Here is a 20247-nt window from a genome sequence, read left to right as displayed (position 1 = left end):
TTGCATAACAAAACCAAGTATGTGGACCACATTAACGTAGTTTAGGCAGTGTGTATCACGTCTGCTCTGATTTACTTGGGCACGTGCTTACGATGGCTCCGCCCATTTGTCTCCACACATAGCACCTTACTGTGAGGTGTAACAGCCTGTTGAGCTGGTGGGCGGGGCTACCAGAAGTTGGCACGCGCACCCACGTGCAAATGCACCTGTGAATTATAAATGATTGCACTTCTTTGATTGGCACACCTAAACTGAATAACATTGGTATGTAACCAGGTGCAAAGCGGGGATTATTCTAAACAATCAAGAGTCATTGTTGAAAAAAGTTTGTTCTCTTATTATGGTTCGTCGAACTAATAATACACACAGCAATGAACAGATGGTATTACAGTGTTGTTTCTTGTGGGAAACATCTAGTTTTAATGAGAATCATTATGATACTTTGTTTCCAATAGGAAATAATCACTACATTAATTTAAAAAGATACAATTACAAGTGGTGCGTAAAGAGTACCAGATCTGGTATTCTTTACACACCACTTGTAGCTCTGCAGAGTAAAGGTTGCATGTGCATGCATGTGATGTTTTGTTTACTTCGCGTTAAACAAAAGGCAAACGCACCAACTAAAAGTCGACAAAACAACAATTAAACCGAAGGTAAAATATATTAAGCTACAAAATAATGTGTCAACAAAGTATGCGCTGTGGATTGCTTAGAAAATGCACCTAGAGAGGGTAGATGGGGTGAACGAAATGCGTCGAAAATATGTTTTGATAAATGCTTTGAAATAATTGAAAACACGACTCACATTCGAGTTTTAATAACAAATACCGCAAATTATTTTTTTTCTAATGGAGTAAATCTGCTGTTTAAAAGTTGTTTTGAAAACTAAACTTAACATTCTCAAAATTACAGCTTAAAGCTTCCGAACAAATAACTGGAGAAAAAAAGCCCAGGCGAGGAAAAACTTAAATTTCCTCATGTTCATTTTCTTCGGAGTTAAGCTTGATGTACGATTACTGTATATCTCTAAATCAGTCTTAGTATTTCACAAAAAGGAAAACAACGAACACCTGTATCATATAAATTATGTAGAACTTTATTTTCTAAAAGAATAAATCTACGTGTGCAAACTTTACTCCAAGTAAACGTTCACCCTTACAACTTATAATTATATAACTTTTTAATCTGGGCCTTATTTCACACAGCCAAAAAGCAAAATTAATTGGTGGGCTTTTCAGCAAAAACTAGTGGTACATCATTCACCAATAAATTCAAACACCACATAGAATTTAGGCCTGTTATGTTATATTATGTAAAATATATTAATTTTTATATTTTGCTAGGGTTACTCATGTGAAAAAAGTAAGGTAATTTTTGCTAACTAAAATAATCTAACTGACAACATTGTTTCTCTTTACATAACAATTTCACAAAAATATGTGAATTCCTGACCACTCAAAGTAAAAAATACTTGAGTAGATTAATGAAGGCATTAGTCTTCTTCACACACTGGCTCCCTTTTTATTCTGAAAAAAAAATAGTGCACTAAAAAACTACTCTATGATTGCCTTACAATAATTTTACTCTGCTGTTCCAATTGATTTAATCATAGCAAAATGTACAGACACTTTAAAACCACAAAAAAAACCATTTGAGGTAGTAAAACACAAATCCAAACCCTGCATGTGACTGCCACTTTTCCTAGCTATAATCGTCTTCAAAAGGAAACTTCTATGTAAAAGTAAATCTTTTGGACATTTACCATTAAAATCAGGAATGATATTTGGTTTTTGGTGAAAAGTTCGTTGTTGTTTTTTTAAGCAAGTCGCCAGACACACAGTGCCTGAAGTTGTGGGCTACAATATTTTTTCCCTAGAGGCTGTTGCCACCTACTCCTAGGGCTGAAACAGGTTCACCCCTCTTACAGTCCACACGGATGTAGGCTTGGGTATCTTCAATATTAAGTGCCAGGGCTTGTCCAAATGTACACATGGTGTAGGCTTTATTAGACTTTCAGGCTACAGCCACAACTTCTTTGATTTTCACAAGGAAAAAATAAATGGAAATCAGACTAAACTAGAACAAATATTATGCCCGATAAGAATGCATTTCTGAGTGATCCAGCTCCAGTAAGTCTTGACTAGAAAATAACAAATGTTAATGTAGACTACTGTTTCACCATCATCTTTGAGCCCAAAAATGCAAACTTATAAGCATCTGCCAACCGTTAAGATTGAATTTGAACTTTCAAGATTTTGAGAAAGTAGATTTGACATTTTTTGAAATTTTGTTTATTCAGAGTGTACCACTTTATTCATATTAAAGTAAACAACATACTCTGTAATGTGCAGTACTACAATATAGTAAAATACTAAAAGAATAACCTATAAATAATAGTTAACTTGTGGGTACAACCATGTAACAATTTTCTTTTGAGGGAGGTTTGGCTCTGAAAAGAGTTGGTTTGGTCTTGATGTTTCGAACACTATACTCAGCTCATCTTCATATATAATTTATTCTTATCCTTTACACCGTGCAAAGCTTCAAACATCACATAATGACTAAAATTGCACGTTTTTGTGCAGTAAAATAAAGACACAGTGTTTCAATCTAAGATTTCTTCTGCGTTTTAAAAGGGAAAAGGCATAGCACTTTTAACAGTGAAACATTTCTGTACTGAGTATACTCTTCAGGTAGATGCACCCTCTCGCAGAACAAACAAAAACCCAAACCAAGCACTTTACCTTATTTTATTTTGCTTTTCTGGGCCTTACATAATCTTTACTGACTATTTCAAACCCTTCTGAGGCACCCTTGAATGAGCGAACAGGTGCAAAGAGGCTAGTTTTGTAAAAGCCGTTGTGTACTAAGCGATATAAGCCAAGTTCAGCATCCAGGGGAACCATCCATTGAACCGTTGCATGAGTGTACTCTGATTCTTTCTTCCAGGTGATCCTTAATAATAATAATAATAATAATAATAATAATAATAATAATAATAATAATAATAATAATAATAATAATAATAATAATAATAATAATAATAATAATAATTTCATTTAGTAAAACACATTTTTTAGCGATAACAAGTGCTGAAGAAAAAAACACTTTTTGTTTTAAATCCCTGTGAAGTCCCTATGCGCTGTAAAGGGGAAATCAATGATTTTACAAAGTAAACAGATACATGTTTTCACCTGGGTTTTGAATTTTTAACAACCTCTGGAAGACTGTTCCATAACTGAACTAATTCATATTGGAACCATCAACTTGGTTTTGATAACTGGGTGCAAAAAGGGGTTTATGTGAAAATTGTAGATTTCTAGCTGTTTTATATACTTCTGAAATAAACATGGGCAATGCCATGGATACACTGATAAGGAAGAACCAACATTTGTAAATCTAAGCAATGTCACATGTTTTGTGGGATTGGTAAAGGCGATCGGAATTACTAGATCTGTTAGATTTTTTAGATTTTTTTTTAATTGAAAGGTGCAGAGAAAAAGAATTTCGAACTTACTGGGTATCCCAGTCTGCATCTGTGGCAAAGTCAATCCAATTATTTCCGTCCCATTTCTCCACAGATAGAAAAGCAGTTCCAAGCTAATGAAAAAAATATATCAGTCACATACACTCCATAAAAACAAACCAGGAGACTGGGCACAATTTTTTGTCTCTGAACCCAATACAATTGTTTTAGTTGTGAGGTACCTGACCAGTATACAAATATTGAATGCATGTGGTAAAACAGAGGTGACATCTGGAATATTACATTTCACAAGGCAAAGATGAGTGTAATGGAAAAGCCAGACTTTACTGAGTGAGTGTATTCTGCGACAATGCACAAATGAAATATTTAATATTTGCTTTATATAACTGAAACATAGGTCCTTGACAATTAAATGACACAATATGTATGGGTTAATATATTTAATTAGTAATCACACAAGTGCAAGTGGAATATGAAAAAATGTATAACCCTTTTGCATTCCATATCTAACGAGTCATCTGAAACCCTAAACCATATTCTGTATTTTCAAGTTCCCACAGTTATTCAAATGGTAGAAAATGAGCTACTACAGCCTGTGAACAAAACTAATGCAGGCCAGGAATTATATACATAAGTGCTTCTTCAAAAGTCTATAAACTTTAAGATTTTCCAAAGCAAGTGCCCTTTGCAAAATGACAGTGGCCTTGACCTCCCAAAGATGAAATGTCAGCCCTCTCAATGCAATTTTTATGTCGCCAACTTAAGAATAAATAATTTTTCTCACCGAAATTGTAGAACCGCGATTAGGATTTGTAGACCAAAAGAATGCCTCGATCAAAGAACCCTGTAGTTGAAGAAAATATTTGTCATACCTGAGAACTTTCAATTAAAACATATTTGTGACGGTGACTGATCTATTTTCCGATACTCCTATGTTCCAACAACCCCCTTGTGACTTACATGCTAGGGTTAGGGTTAGGGTTAGGAATAGGAGAATACACCAGGCGTGTCGTAACATAGGGGTAGTCAAACATAGGCGAGTCATAATATAGGTGAGTAACCATTTGTGACATTGTGCCAAAATCATGCACCTTTCGGAAATAGCAAAAACAAAATTATTACAAATCCTGCACTTCATCCATAAGTCAGCAGACAAACATTACCTGTCGATATTTGGGGTCTGGTTTCTTGTTAATACTCCCAAATGTTTTGCCAGGTGGAGCAACATCAGTTTCAAAATCAAGATTCAGAGGAAGGTTTTTGATGGTTGGTTCCGGTCCAGACTCTACTTCTATACCCTGAAACAAAAACAAATAAAATCAAAATGGGGGTTTGAAATTATTTTAGAACATTGGCTCCCCATTTCTTAATTCTTTTTTAATAAGAATGTTGTGGTTTTACAACTACATGTACTTGACACTCTTTATTTGTAACTATTTTTTGGCCGGAGTACTTCAATTCGAAGTCCAATTATGTTTTCAGTCAAGTATCAAGTAGATGACTCGAAATACAGATTTTTCTTTTACAGAGTACTTTGTTGGCCAAGCCCAAAGGGTATAAGTACTATCAAGTACTACTTGAGTACTAAATACGAGTGCTACAAAACTATTACATGTACCTGTATCATATAGTCTGCTAACATGGTGTACTGTTGTAGGTAGGCATCAAGGGTGTATTGGCCATACAGTGTTGAAGCTCCCTCATACCTTTGTATCTGATACGTTACAAACAGTTAATAAAAGAGACACTTTAATCATATGGGTGAGTTGTTGATTTTTAGCTCTGTATTGTCAACATGGAAGAGAATTTGAACATGGATTTATGGCATAAATTGATAACTTTACCATTTTGCTTTATCAAAAATATTGATGATATCACTAGCGTAACAACAACATTGTTCACCAGATTTCAGCATTTCTTTCACTTTATCATAATTGCTTCTCTCCACCAAGGAATACAAATAAGAGACTTGGGGAGTATCATGCGATGGACTGCCTCCTGTCCAGGGGGAGTAGAAACATTCTCGGTTGTTTAACATTCTCGATTCCAATGCCAATGAAGCTGGATATAAACACTTGCCTGATGAGCAATATCGCCTCAGAACATACTTTATTTTTTTTTACTAAGGGCTATAGGGGTTGGTCATCTTCTGGTCAGCATTCATACCTTGTATTCTTCAATTGTTGTCACGTAGTTAGTGTAGGTGTTAGAAAGACCTGTAATCATAGTAACAGCATCACTAATACCGTTGTCCATAACTTCCTATTGAGAGAGAATAAATTATGAAAACTCAAATCGGTACAATTTCTGCATTTTTGTCTTAAATGTGTCAAGCAACATACACTGAAACCCAACTGAGAAAACTTTCAAATTGAGAAAAAAAAAGCATTCAATAAACACTTTAAGACGCAAAATTCATTTTCAAAATTTAATAGTGACAGCAAGACATCAAACAGATCATGCCCGTGAACCATTAAAAAAGTATTCAAATCTATAAAATTTAGTTTATTAAAATTTATTTAACTCTAATTCAGAACGGTGACTAACTTTCACACTTATATATGGTAAAACTTACTAAAATAATTATATGTAAATATATATGTGATCTAAAGAGAGTATATGACTGTACTTGTATTTACCTGTTTGACCATTTCCATCAACCGTCTTCCTGCCATTGTTCTGTGAAACATCAAATTATAAAAAGATACAACAAAAACTCCACATGTAGAAAATTTCAAACTTGATTTCAAGAATGTAATTTTTTTGTCATGCCAAATAACCGTTTTAAAAATATATTTAAAAACAGTACTAGAAATCATCTGTACATCTAATATTTCTTTGAACAAGCCAAGATCATCGGCGTGTTATGGTAGAGTGATCTATTTTACCGAACCGCAGCTCAGGTGTTGTCAGCAGCCGAGTTTGGGATCAAATCCCGGTCATGAAACGTGTGCCCTTGGGCAAGGCAATTGCTTTGTAAACGGATTGGAAGGTAGGCCATACCTACATCCTTACAGACTGTGAAGAGGGTGGTAGACCTGTTTCACCCCAGGAGTTAAGGTGGCAGTGAGCCCTGATGACTGGGTTGACTGCCCAAATCAGTTAAATAAGTGTAGCCCATGCCTTCAAGTGGCGTTACCTTGTGATGTTAGGAGAAATCTTATTTTTTTTTAAACAAGAGATGAATTTGACAACTACTTTGAAAAGGTATATATTTCCCCATAAGAATAAGAACGAGCCGGTAGCCGTCAATTCCTGACACTCATGGCAACTTTCTGGTTATGCCAGCTACAACCTCATTCCCAAGATTCACAAGACAATGCGCACTACTCACGTAAATTCTCCGGGAACAGGGATGATAATAAACTGTCCAATTTGAAGAAGCTGGGTAGCCACAATGTCAGGAACCATTGGCGGGGGAGCATATGTGTTGACCAGAAGCTCAAGAGCTGGGGCAATATCCTTTTATAGAAAGAAAGGGGGAAATACAGTAGAAAACATCACACTAAAGCCCAGTTCATACTTCATGCGATTGCGAAGCGAATCTTGAGGTCACAAATTCGCAACAAACAATTCGCAGCAGTTGAACTCTGCTCTACTCCCTTGTGAATAATCGCTGGGAAAGGAGGGTGTGATGTCAAATTCACGTCAGATTCGCTTCGCATTCGCGTTCGCATGAAGTATGAACCGGGCTTTAGTGAAAATCTGACTAAATACAAATATTCCAGGTTGTCTCTCAAGGAGATCAGTAGATGAAAAAAAGAACAAAATATTTCTCAGCACAACAAAATTTTGTTTAGAAGAATAGGCTACAAGGCCGTGGTATCCTGCAAATTTATGCTAAAGCAGATCTATGAAATTCTATGGCAGCGGCAGCATAGGGTCAATACATAAGGTCCATAATTTGTATCTTAGTGGTAAGACATTGACTGCTCTATTTTGAATTTGTTCATAGGACTCATCAGGAAAGCCAAGATTACATTGCTATACACACATAGGTGTAAGGACAAAACAAAATAATATTCTTTATCCCTGATGCTAAATTTAACATCTATTAAACATATTATTTGGAAATCTTATATCCTTCTTCCTTTTATTATCTTGAGTTTAAATCAATCACAACAAAACTTTCTAAACCAATTTTCCTACCTGACCTAGCATTTTAACACTTACTGTTGTGTTGATGTAATCACCAGCAGGAAGTAGAACTGGTTTTGGTTCTTGGCACTTTTGGGTCTCTTCAAAGTCATTGAAGAGCGATCGTATAAGTGCATCAAAGAATGAAGTGCCTTCCGTCATTCCTAAATAGCCAAAAGCAATTTTTTATTTCAGAAACTATAATTTGCATCATAGGATCTGTGTCTGTTTGGATTCTTGGCACCTTTGGATCCCTTCATAGTAATTGGACAGTGATCTTACAAGTGCATCAAAGAATAAAGTACCTTCTGTCATTCCTAAAACAAAAAGCTAAGTCAAATAAATTAAACACAAGGGAAATTAAATCTTTGAGACTATTGTTTGCATCATCTGTATCTTAAAATCTTGATTATTAGCTGAAGGTCAAATTATTTCCTGAATAATTATTGCATTTTCTATCTACACTAGCAGTAAGATTGTCTTTGTTTTGCACCCATAGCATAATTAATACTTTAAGACAAACTGTTTCCTTTGAAACTACATAAATAACAGCAGATTTTTACTTGTCTGTTGTATACATAGTACATTATAAATGAGTCCTTTGCATAATCAAAATGTTACAAACTGCAGAATGTAAATTCATCAACATACATGAATAAACATGAACTGATGACAGTGGGGATGTCTGATTGGCTGTAGTGAATGAGCAATGACTGACAAGTAGCAGCATGATGACTAATGAGGTTTCTTATTGGCTGAACAAATGAGCAATGACTGAATTGTCAGATGGAGCTATCAATGGTGTGGCTCGAAATCATGTGTGAAGATGACACCGTTCCTGGAAAAAAATAAACAATATCATTATAACAATGTTGTTGGCAATTAGTGCTTTTAGAAACTATGATTTTTAAATGACATGATTATGTGATTCAAACGACAATACAATATCAAAGGGTGAACATAACTACAGCTTTAAAACAAATGGCCTTTGAGCTCAAGCTTGGTCAAGAGGACTGACAAAAGTTCAAATGGTGTTAGGAATCGATTAAAGCAATCTTTTCATCTGCATTGTTACCAGCAGCAATTTTGACCACCAAAAGATAAAGCACTTCACAAAATTAATTTCAACTTTTCAGACTATAACTTAATAATTACAAAGCAGAGAATAATGTTTTGAAGCCAACCACTATATCAGCTTAGTGGAAAACCACCAACTCACATCCCATGGTTGGTACAAGAACATTGTTTCTGCTTAACAAAATTTACAAAAATTGTTTGTGCTCCGATTCATTTTTGTGCTAGGCAAAATTTGCTTCTCCTAGGTAAAATTTGTTTGTGCTTAGAAAATTTGTTTTGAGTTACATGTACCACAACTTGTTGCCTAGCAAAATATGTTTGTGCTACCAATATTTGCTTGTGGTTAGCAAAATTTGTTTCTGGTGAGCGAAATTTCTTTGTGCTTAGCCAAAAAAAGTGTTTTGCTTAGCAAAACTGTGTGCTCATAAGCTGTAATGGTCCAGGGTTAACAAGTAGATTTTACCTTGAGTGAATCCTGCAATACCAGGACCATCTGTTGTACCAGCAGCAAAGGAATAACCAAGGGCAGGTGTACAGGTTGTAAACTGGGCAAAGGAAAATACAAATTTGTTTTTAAAGATGTTTTACAGCATTGGTAGAGTGGACAAAATAGTCGCAAACAGTGGTGTGATCAACCGTATACACGAAATAACTAACCTTTGAAATTTGAGCTTAATATATTGTATAAATTGGACGAAAATGGTGAAAAATCATGCACAATTTTCTCATATTAAATTTCACAAGGAGGAAAAAAAAAGGTTAAAGTATAAACTTCATAATCAGTACACTTTCAGACTAAAATTCAACAATTAAAGCAATATTTTCTACTTAAAATTGTGCCAAGGCCTAGGGATGAAGGGTCACATTTTTCCCTTTAGGATATTAGTTATATCAAATCTACTTACTGTGTCATCGCCTTTTGTGACGTTAACATTAGACATGTTGACATACTGATGGACAAAGGACACTGGACCACTGAGCTGTGTTCCTGCAGCACTGTACAGTTCCTAAAGGTTCAAAGAAAAACAAATTATTTCTCTGACTGATGTAACAAAACAACAAATGCACCTTAGCTGTCGGTTTCACAAAACTCTTCCTAACTAAAGACTAATCTTAGGACGAGTCCCAACCCTGCGTAGTAGCATGCAGACCTTAAGATTAATCCTAAGTTAGGAAGAGTTACTCGTCCTAACTCGAGATAAGACGAGTCCTAACTCTTTGTGAAATCGACGGCAGGTTGGATTCTAACCTTTAACCATCCACATTCTACAGAAGATGCCTAAACAGCAAACTATCAAGCTTGAAAACTGTGCAGTGGCATAAAAATATAACCAGATATGTTTTCGTTGGGCTGGGGTAAGTGGGAGCAAAGACTTATTTGGCATGGGGGGTCTTGTTAATGATCTTGATGTGTCAAGACCAAGATGAATCAAGTGCACGTTTTGTTACCCCACTGGGCATGCTGGGGTGGGGGCAAGTGTTCTGAGCTGAGGGTGGGGAGTATTAAGACACTGATACTGTGATATTAAAAAAGTGATTGCTTATAATCATCCTGGGGCCAATTTCATAGAGTTGCTTAGGCAAATAATTTGCTTAAGCAGCTCTATGAAATTGGGCCCTGTTGTTGTTCTTTTATCACAGTCCAGTCATCATCTAGTGATGAAACAGGCTAAAGCTATTTCAGAAAATTCAGAACTTTTAACTTCAGTATCCTACCTTTGCTTTTGAGTAAAGTCTTTGGCCAATCATTTTTGTGTTCTCAAACATGTCGTTGCCTGGTCCTTGCCCTATGCAATTAGCAGCCTGTAAAACAACACAATTGGCAAAACAAATTGAACAAAAGAATTCCCAAGCAGTAAAATTCATCTTAATACATAGAAGAGCCCCATGTGACACTATTGTCACATCTTTTGAAAAAAAAAAAAATCTTAAAAAAAACCCCAGTCTTACACCCACTAAAACTAAGCCCCACTGTGATATCCATGTAACACAGCCACATCTGTCACTGTGACCTCTTCACTTTTGCAGCTCAGACTTAACGCAATGCTTAATCTCCACTGTAAATCTGTTCCTAGTGCTCAATCAAATATTAAACTGTATAAGTATTTTTAAACAAATTCCTGGTTCACTGTTTCTTATATTATCTTTGAAAGGGGAAAGTAAAATCAGAAAAAGTACAGCAAGACAGAGAGAACTCACCTGTCCATTACATGTGCTGGTCTCTTCATCACATAGCTCTCCAGTGTCTATACAGATTGTTCCGTTGACATGAGGGGTGGTATCACCATGATTGCTTGTAGGAAAGGCAGCAACAAATGATCCCTAGACAAACATATAGTACAGTTAATTAATATTTTGCAAGGTAGTTCAGTTGGTAGAGCTCCAGCATGTTAATCCAGAGGTCGTTGGTCCAAATCCCACTCTAGTAAATTTCTCTTTGTTCAACCCCATATCATTTAAAATATTTGGTGACAAAGAAACTGCATTTCCTTCTCGTAAGAGTCAAGAAAGTGAATTTTGATTTACCTGGCCCATCATTGATCCTGGGTTCATTTCTTTTTCAAAGAGGTAGGAGGCATAACCCTTGTTGTCACTACTGATTAGCTTATTGGTGTTCTCCATGCTGACTGGATGTACTGCAAACCAACTAGAAATGAAAACAGTAAAAGTTAGGCGAGGTTTGCGGTAACACCATGTGTGAATCTCTTTTGAGTAGTGTTGGTTCTGAAAAGAACCGGTAGTTGACAACTCAACAAAAATTGAAAAGCACGTGAACATTCCAGGAAACTTGCTGGAGTTACAATCAGAAAGCCAAGTAAAATGCCTACGAATTTGTCCACAGAACTTGGAGAAAGTAGCAGAATCAAAATACTTTATTACTCAACAGAAATGAGAAATGCCAGTATTACACAGTAAAGAATTATTATTCAATTGAAAAACACAAGACTACAGGGCTTGTCTGGTTGGGAGTTAACTGGCCCAATAAGCCTCTGGCCTGTGATCCAGTGTTTATTTTAAGCCCTTCTTTGATTATAAAGACTTCATTACACATTTAAAAAAACTTACCAAATGACTCCTAATCCCACTCCGTTCGTGTCTTCAAATTTCAATATCGTCATCTCTTTGTCCACATTGTCACTGTACCTGGATTTCAATAAGAATGAAGTAACAGCTGATTAAGACAAAAATAATTTAATCATTGTGGTACCCCCTGCTAACCAGAATTCTGGACCCACTGCTCAAATATAGGTTTCAAACTGCCTCTAGCTACCGTGAGTTTGGAAATTCACCCTGAAACATTTTAATATGAGAAACGATTCATGCATGAATTGTTTCTTAGATTTCTGAGGGTTGGTGTCAATTTATTAATGCTGTGGCCAGAGATGTGGTTGGTACCCTCTGTCACCTCGCTGTTTTCTCAGCAAGTAGACACAGTATTCGACTGAAACCTTCGCACGTGACTTTATTGTATCTTTCTAAATATTTTTGCGTACAAATCTATTTACCTATCCCGTTCCTCCTTTGGGTTGTTCAGGTAGGCTGTGGGACTTCTGTTGACACTGACACCTGTTAGGTCACCCTTATTGTAGGAGATGTTGCCGTCTTGTAGATTATTGTGGGCATTTTTTATACTCTATGAAAAAGGAGAGAGACACATCAGCAATTTAAATAAAACACACGCCAGTTATATACAAAATCTAATGGAACGAAACAAATAGCAGCCATTTGACAGGCAAGTCAAAATTTGATGTTATGAAGCTCCATACGGGTTTGTTTTGAAGCAAAACATAACAATTTTTTTCGTTTTGAAAACTTTCCCTTGTAGAGATTTTCAAAGTGTTTCTATAATGTTGTATTATTAACAAAATTGGTGACGGATCTTAGTTTATAAGACAAATATAAAATTGTTTTCATTTTGGAAACTTTCCCTTGTAGAGATTTTCAAGTGTTTTACGACGTTGTATTTTTGGAAAAAATGGTGACTGATCTCAGTTTTGACAAATATGTCATCATTTGTGCTTATACAATTTTTATTTGATTAATTTTTTTTAAACAAGTGTCTTATGGCACAGTGCGCCATCTACTCTTTAATCAGGGGAGGCATTTTTCCAAAAAGCGGTCAACTATTTACACTCGCATTTTTACTGTGACATGAATGCACAAAATAGGCTTGACGTTTCGACTGTAGTCTTTCTCAAAGGCTAAATAAAACAATATCATATTTTGTACGAACCTGAAAAATGCCCTCAACGATAGCATCAAAACTGGCCCTCTTGAATCCTCCAGCAGTAATGGTATACAGGCTGTACTGAATGTAGCCACCAGGTCCTGAATGGGTGTGTGTTCCACTAATTGCAACATTCTTATCATTGTATAGCCCATCATACTCTGCTTGAAGCTTCTTCACTACCTGTCATTATAATCAAATGAAAAAATAATACCGGTATCAATCAGAAAATATTTATATATCGCCAAAATCAACACAAATTGTTCAAAGGCACTCAAGACTTACATGAAAATAATGAATTGCAATACACTTGTTGAACAAGACAACATTTGAGCAGGGTTGTTTTTCTTGTAGACTCTGTTAACCACTGTGTAACCATCTTTTGATGAGTAAGAGCAGTGTAGAGCACTCAATACATGTTTTTATTGTAGATTATTGTACTTCTATAAAATAAAATATGAATAGTCTGCCCATCCTTGATGTGATTTGAAAGACTGTTCCATTCTTTCGGTCCATAGTAAGAGAGTGGGTGAGTTATGTTAGGTTTAAAAAGTATAAATGTACAAAGGAAGGGTCATAGATTTCTTCACTCAAACCTTAAAGGAACACGTTGCCTTGGATCGGTCGAGTTGGTCTTTGAAAAGCGTTTGTAACCATTTTTTATAAAATGCATATGGGTAGAAAGATGTTGTAAAAGTAGAATACAATGATCCACACAAACATGCCTCGAAATTGCGTGGTTTTCCTTTTACCTTGTCGACTAACACGTCGGCCATTTATGGGGGTCAAAATTTTGACTCCCATAAATGGCCGACCATGTTAGTTCGCACAGTAGAAGGAAAACCACGCAATTTCGAGGCAAACTTGTGTGGATCATTGTATTCTACTTTTACAACATCTTTCCAACCATATACATTTTATAAAAAACGGTTACAAACGCTTTTGTTTTGACCGACTCGTCCGATCCAAGGCAACGTGTTCCTTTAAATCCGTTCAATGTTAAGTGAGGTGACAGCAGGTATCAACTACCAACCACATCTCTGGGCGCATCATTTGCGAATGGACAGCAATGCAAAGAAACATAATAGATGCTAAATTTGCATCGGGGATAAAGATATTTTTTTTTTTTTTTACCCATACACCGATGTGTGTTAGCACTGTATACTCAGTACTTCCCGAGTCCTCTGAACAAATATCACAGGCATGTTACTCGGGTGGGATTCTAACCCACGACCCTTGCAATATGAAAATCGATTCAATTCACAATATGAAAAATTGTCAAAACAATTTTTCAAAGAGAATCCTTCCTCAAAATAATTTATACTACCAACAGCTGTTTCTCATAAATGTTTGAGTTTTTACAAGTCTAATGACCCTACAGGTAAATCACTATCCATTTATTTTGATCGTATGATATTTATCATTTAATTTGTAACCGACCAATTTATTTACTTAAAGAGCATCATGGTTACCTTATCAACCTAACTGCAAACAAAAATAAATAAAAAAGACAAGACTTTGGCAGATGTTTTGTTCACATTGATAAATAGTGGGCCCTAATAAAACGCAGTTCCTGTTAGTGCTGTATCAAAGCACCAACCTTCCTTAAAAGCACATGGGTTCAACAAAATTATAATAATTATATTTTTTTAAATAAATTTAAGGTAAAAGAAGATGTCCAGAAGGTGTCAATCAATGACTGATGGCCAACATTAACTCTGCATCAGATGAAGAAAATCTGTTTCATAAAGCCTGTATGCACAAAAACTAACTTAGCACAACAAGCTTTTGCTTAGCAAAAATAGGTTACCCACTAGAGCACCATACAGTTACCATCGCTGTGACTGGTACTTGGTCATTTCTTGCTTAGCCTATAAATTTGCTACGCAGAATTGTCTGAACTTTGTGCTTATTCTTACCGTAAGCGAAGAATTGGTGCTTACGAAACTCAGGGGTATTTACCTCAGGGGTATTTACTGGGTTAGCAGGGAGTTTTTATTTTTTATTCTAAAGATAAATGCACCCTCCACTTTAGGCACAGCAGGGCAAAAGCTCCTGCCATAGTGTTAACTATTTCTAACAGTTAAAGTCACCTGGAAATAGAATTTTTTTTCTTTCAAACATAAGAGTATATGCTTACGAACAATAAAACAATTTTTTTAGTAATTGTTTGTCACGATTTATATGTTAAAAAAATATATAAAGTTGTTTGGGGGGCTGACTCCGCCTACCCCTTTTGTGACGTCAATCGAGGCAGACTTTGCCTGCAATGCGTATAGTAAACACACGTGCAAAGTACATGTACGTCCAAGTCGTGAGTTGGTACATTTCAAAAATTGTTTTTCTGCATTCAGCAGCAATACACCTGGTCGGCATTGCCGGAAAAAAACAATTTTTTTTTGGGGGGGGGGAAACGTACAAACTCACGACTTAGTCCGTACATGTACTTTGCAATTGTGTTTACTCTACGCATTTCAGGCAAAGTCTACCTCGATTGACGTCACGAACAGCGCCCTCTCGGGTCGGGGTCTACTCTTAAATTTGTAAATAACATGAGAACTGATTTTTTAAAACCTTAGTTAACTGTTTATTCACATTCCACTCATCAAAACACATATATTAGTGACAAAAGCTTTATTTTGAAAAAATACCACTTCCAGGTGACTTTAAGCAATTGAAAATTAAAACTGCTTAAATTCAAACTTCACCTACTTCGCTTTTGATGACAGTAGAAGCCATTCCAAAGTCAGCGCTGACAAATACATTGCATACTGTTGTGTCGTTCAGGTTGCAGGTGATGAAAGCTCGGCTAAACAGCCTCAGGTGAATGCCCAAAGTGTTCTGGGTGAAGCTTGCGTATCCCATCTGAAAAGAACAAAGTTTAAATCGGCTTTTAGAGTAACCACAAAGGTGTCTTTGTGTAAAAAGTGGAGATTTGTTTCCAAGACAACAGTGTAAACTGCTTAGTTTTAAAATGTACACACAAAAGAGCAATTATTTTCCACTTCTTATAAACCAGTATTGTTTTTTATGTGTGTTGTGCTGTCATTTAGCCTTATTGCCGAGGGCAAGACAAAAAGATTATAGCCAAAAACACAATAAACACTCGCTTTAAAAACCTTTCTTCGATTTAATTTTAAAGGCAGGTGCACTTTGGTGATTACTCCACAATTACATTACAATGGGGTAATGAACAATAACAAACTTACTTGGTAGAAAGCACTCAAGAGCGTTTGATATTACACTTGACCCGCTATAACGGAATATAATCGGTAATTTTTTGCCCCAAAATTTGAGTCTTAGAAAAGCTCCAGGTATGAAGCCTTGCCCAGTTATCTGAAAGCCTAGGAAGCAATGGTGTCCTTCTTTCATTATTTTCTTGCAAATTCAATGTCCAATTATGCACATATTAACACAGCTTTGTTAATTAAATATGCATGTTTTTGGATAAAAGAGAGGACACTGGTCTTTGACGATAACCAAATTATACCCTTCCTTTAAACCATTCCCCTTTAACATGTCCTTGGTGACAGAACAAGGTCAGACCATGTCAGACCAACAAGTGCAAACATGATTTCATATATGAATACTATTCTTACAATTATAGGAGGGTCCGTTGAGCTAATATTTGCTGCTTGAGAAGTTAATAATTTGTAGCATTTACAACACTACCATGCCAGTCATAAATCTATTTTAAACCTGTTTAAAGACACTGGACACCTTTGCTTTGGTAATTGTCAAAGACCAGTTTTCTCACTTGGTGTGTCCCAACATATGCACAAAATAACAAACTTGTGAAAATTTGAACTCATTTGTCGTTGAAGTTGCAAGATAAAAATGGAAGAAAAACGCCCTTGTCAGACGAAGTTGTGTGCTTTTAGATGCTTGATTTCAAGACATGAGAGTAATTTATAATTTACACACACAAATTTACAGATTGTTATGCTTTTATGTTTTTTAAAAAAAAGGGGCATTTATGAATGGGAAAAAAAGACATGGTTTTTTTGTTCTCAGGCGTCATTTGGTCCTTTATCGCACGTCCACGACCCTGTCGGTTTAAAAGGATTGCTTAAGAACTGATCTGTTCCTACTCTTTTGTTCCCTTCTGAATATGTTTACTGAAAGATTGTTTGAATGACAGTCAAAAAATTTATTCTGCTTGATATTTTTCCATTTCTTAGAATCTGAAGTGTGCAGTTCAAATCTAGTTCTTAGGTTAATTTGTTACGAGCACTCCCTCCACCAAGGGTCTCCTTTATTGAATCAACAAATCAAGCGCAATATATCAATAAAAGTTGGTCATTGTGTCTCGCAGGAACTGTTTGTGTTGCAAAGTCTGTTGATGACTGTCTCTCCCTAGCAACATGGCGTGATGTGAGGAAACATACCTCAATGCTCGTTTCATTGTGGCGCACCTGCTTTTATGTCAAATGATTGGTTTTCACTCAAAAGTCTCAGGTGTGGAGACTGCGCTTCAGAATTCGCGACTACTTTTCAGTTCTTGATCTTGTCAAGTTTATATTGATGCATTTCAAATAATAATGCCTATACTGTACAAATCATTCAAGTTAACGATTATGCTAGACAGATTTGTAATATCACTGCTTCTAAATATCTAATTCAATGACTATTTTATATATTTACAAACCTGTCTCAGGGGTAGGAACTACAATTTATGCTTGGATTTTAGCTACAAAAAGCATGTCGGCCAACATGATACTGTTGCTTGTTGCTTTGATAATTACCAATAGTGTCCGCCTCATTGAATAGAACATTCCATCTTTCAACTCATGAACATATTCGCACCATTGCCCATCATGCACTCATAAACATTCATTATTTGTATATTACCTCATTGGGGAAGGGTGGGGGCAAGGGTGCAGAGAATGGGAGGTGCTCCGTGGTGACACCACTCGAAACTGTGCATCTAAATATAGCATTCTATTCTAACTAGGGCCAACTGTTTGAATTTAAGATTATCCTGATCTGATTTATAATACCACCACATCAGTTGATTAAATTTCAGTCCCTGCTTACAAAACTATAAACAGGTTTCAAAGTTAGTATTCATTTCAATCTAAAATAGTTGTGCTAGCTTTAATATTATTAGTGCACAATCTTAGTATGTCTGACGTTTAATTTTATGACTTGCAATAATATTTAACGAAGACTTCTGCAAGCAAGTTTAGTGCCTTAAATGAGTTGGTTATGGCATAGATCATGAAGATTAAGTAAGAAAACAAACAGATTAGTAAATTTATATAAAAAGATTAGAGACCCTGGAATCATGGTGTCATTTACAACAATACTAAAGAAGTGTGTTCGTTCTATTGAGACCAAGGGCAAAACAAAAATGGGGGGAAAAAAGACTCCACAACGGAATTCTAAAGACTTGGGTGCGGCAAAAGGATTGTGTACAAAGTATATATATGAGAAACTGTTACGAGCAGGGACAAAGAAAAGAACAAAAGAATAATCCACAAAAAGATTAATTTTTTGGGGAAAGGGTGTCTGAAGTATTGTTAATTTTACTTCATGATGTAAATTATTTCACACACACAAACTTTAATAGATAAATAAGTGGTTAAAACTTATTTCTGACAAGCTGCAAACATAAACATGTTTGAAAATCAACCTTCTGAATTTAACTCTTACAAGTAGTCTCAGATGCGTATCCCAACATTATGGCATAATTAATGCATACAATAAAAAATCTGTGAAAATTTTGACTAAATTGGTCTTCGTTTACACTACCATTCTAATACCAGCCAACAGCATGTTATTGTTATGGATCATTTCCGAATAAGCCAAGATGTATCGCATTGTAAAAGTACAATGTAATACATTTTGTATACAATTTTGTATACAATATGTATCAACTAGGGGTCAGCGAACTATTTTTTAAAGAGTTATTATTGAAAGAAAATCCCTGCCCAATTGATCCCCTTACATACAAAGGGGAAAGGGGAATACAATACAATAGCCATTATTAAACCTGTTGCAAAAGATTGAAGTAAAAAAAATAACTTAAATACTCATGATAAACAAACTGTTTTTTGTTAATTTTAAACGAAATGTGTGGCTAATAAAATTATAATAATTCACTAAATTTATACTCGTTTTTACCAGTGGGAACCAGTTTCAAACTTGAAATTAATTACTCCATTGTCAAAAAAAGTTCATGTTTGGGGATACTTGACAAAGGCAAACACGTACAACAATGATAAGAGTCGAATAAATTGACATAAGCACACGGTCACGAAGCTGACAATTCACAAAATTGTACAGACCACCAAGGTTCCAAAAAAGGTAATATAAAAAAATATATCAAAAATTCGAAACAATGTCAGGATCCCAATGTCACATCAAAGATTTCTTACCATATTCACATCGAATGCAGGACCAGTAATGTCTGATATACCAACCCCAACTTTGTAGCTTGGTTCTGCCGCAAATACCACTGCTAAAAGCAGTGAAAATGTTATAGAAACCCTCATTTTACTGGTGGAGATGGTGGCAAAAAGGTGTGGTTTGACAAGATTTCATTGAACGAGTGGTAAACAAAACAACTGCCACACCGCGACACTGCACAGCACACACACACACCATACAACACATGTGGGAAGTTTGTTCACCCATAAAATAAAGTCAGTGGTATTTTCTGTTTGGTCTATAGGTGGCGCTCTGCTGTCGCGTCCGTCGAAATTGGTTCTGAAAGCTCTTTCTAAACTCTGCTAGTTGGAAGTTAGCGTTGTACACGGTGTATGAGGAAATGAAAAATCAAATATAGCAGAAAATTACAATTTTGCAAAGGAACTTTTAAAACACATGAGTTCTGTTTTTACCAGACAAGATTTTTTGAAAATAACTTGTTAACATTAATTTTGGTTTTTACCCATACACCGATGTGTGTTAGCACTGTATACTGAGTACTTTCCCAAGTCCTATGAATAAAGTACCACATGCGTGTTACTCGGGTGGGATTCGAACCCACGACCCTTGCAGTTCTTGAGCAGCGTCTTACCAACTAGACTACCGAGGTTGCTCGCTAGCTAGCAAACTTTTTAACACATGAGTTTTGTTTTTACCCGACCCGATTTTGGGGGAAATGTCTTGTCCACCTTTGGTCCTCCATCCATAATAAGAGTGTAGAGACATAAAAAGGTCTCATGATATAAAAGCATTATGCTTTGGTTACAGGGTTCAGAATGTTTTGAAAAATCGAAATATTATTTGAATTATTTTTCTGAGCAATTCGCGGAAAGAAATAAGTGAACGTTTACAAAAAGTATCACTTCGTATCCTTTGAAAAAAT

General features: G+C 35.8%; 1 protein-coding gene across 1 annotated transcript; it reads right to left on the bottom strand.

Annotated features, from left to right (window-relative positions):
* Positions 1-466: 466 nt before the first annotated feature.
* LOC139953231 (putative neutral ceramidase C) lies at positions 467-19518 on the bottom strand. The gene is made up of 19 exons (XM_071952695.1): positions 19313-19518; positions 15645-15797; positions 12939-13115; positions 12211-12338; positions 11771-11848; positions 11231-11351; positions 10904-11026; positions 10421-10507; positions 9610-9711; positions 9168-9249; positions 7664-7791; positions 6825-6952; positions 6130-6169; positions 5657-5752; positions 5109-5204; positions 4654-4788; positions 4275-4334; positions 3521-3603; positions 467-2958 (listed from the first exon to the last, which is right to left on the bottom strand). Exons 1-19 carry the CDS (start codon positions 19427-19429, stop codon positions 2754-2756), a joined length of 2139 nt encoding a protein of 712 aa, XP_071808796.1. The 5' UTR covers positions 19430-19518; the 3' UTR covers positions 467-2753.
* Between the last annotated feature and the right edge of the window lie 729 nt (positions 19519-20247).

This window comes from Asterias amurensis, chromosome 21 (assembly GCF_032118995.1).
Source record: "Asterias amurensis chromosome 21, ASM3211899v1".
In the NCBI taxonomy this organism is placed as follows: domain Eukaryota; kingdom Metazoa; phylum Echinodermata; class Asteroidea; order Forcipulatida; family Asteriidae; genus Asterias; species Asterias amurensis.
Note: the sequence above shows the minus strand (reverse complement) of the source record. Positions and strands in the feature narration are given on the sequence as shown.

Bases quoted from the DNA above. Each gene is read 5' to 3' on its own strand.
- LOC139953231 (XM_071952695.1), bottom strand. From the start codon at position 19,429: ATGAGGGTTTCTATAACATTTTCACTGCTTTTAGCAGTGGTATTTGCG. The intron at 6,953-7,663 runs GTAAGTGTTAAA...TTTCTATAAAAG, and splicing joins GTGATTACATCAACACAACA to GATATTGCCCCAGCTCTTGA. The intron at 2,959-3,520 runs GTAAGTTCGAAA...ATTATTATTAAG, and splicing joins GATGCAGACTGGGATACCCA to GATCACCTGGAAGAAAGAAT.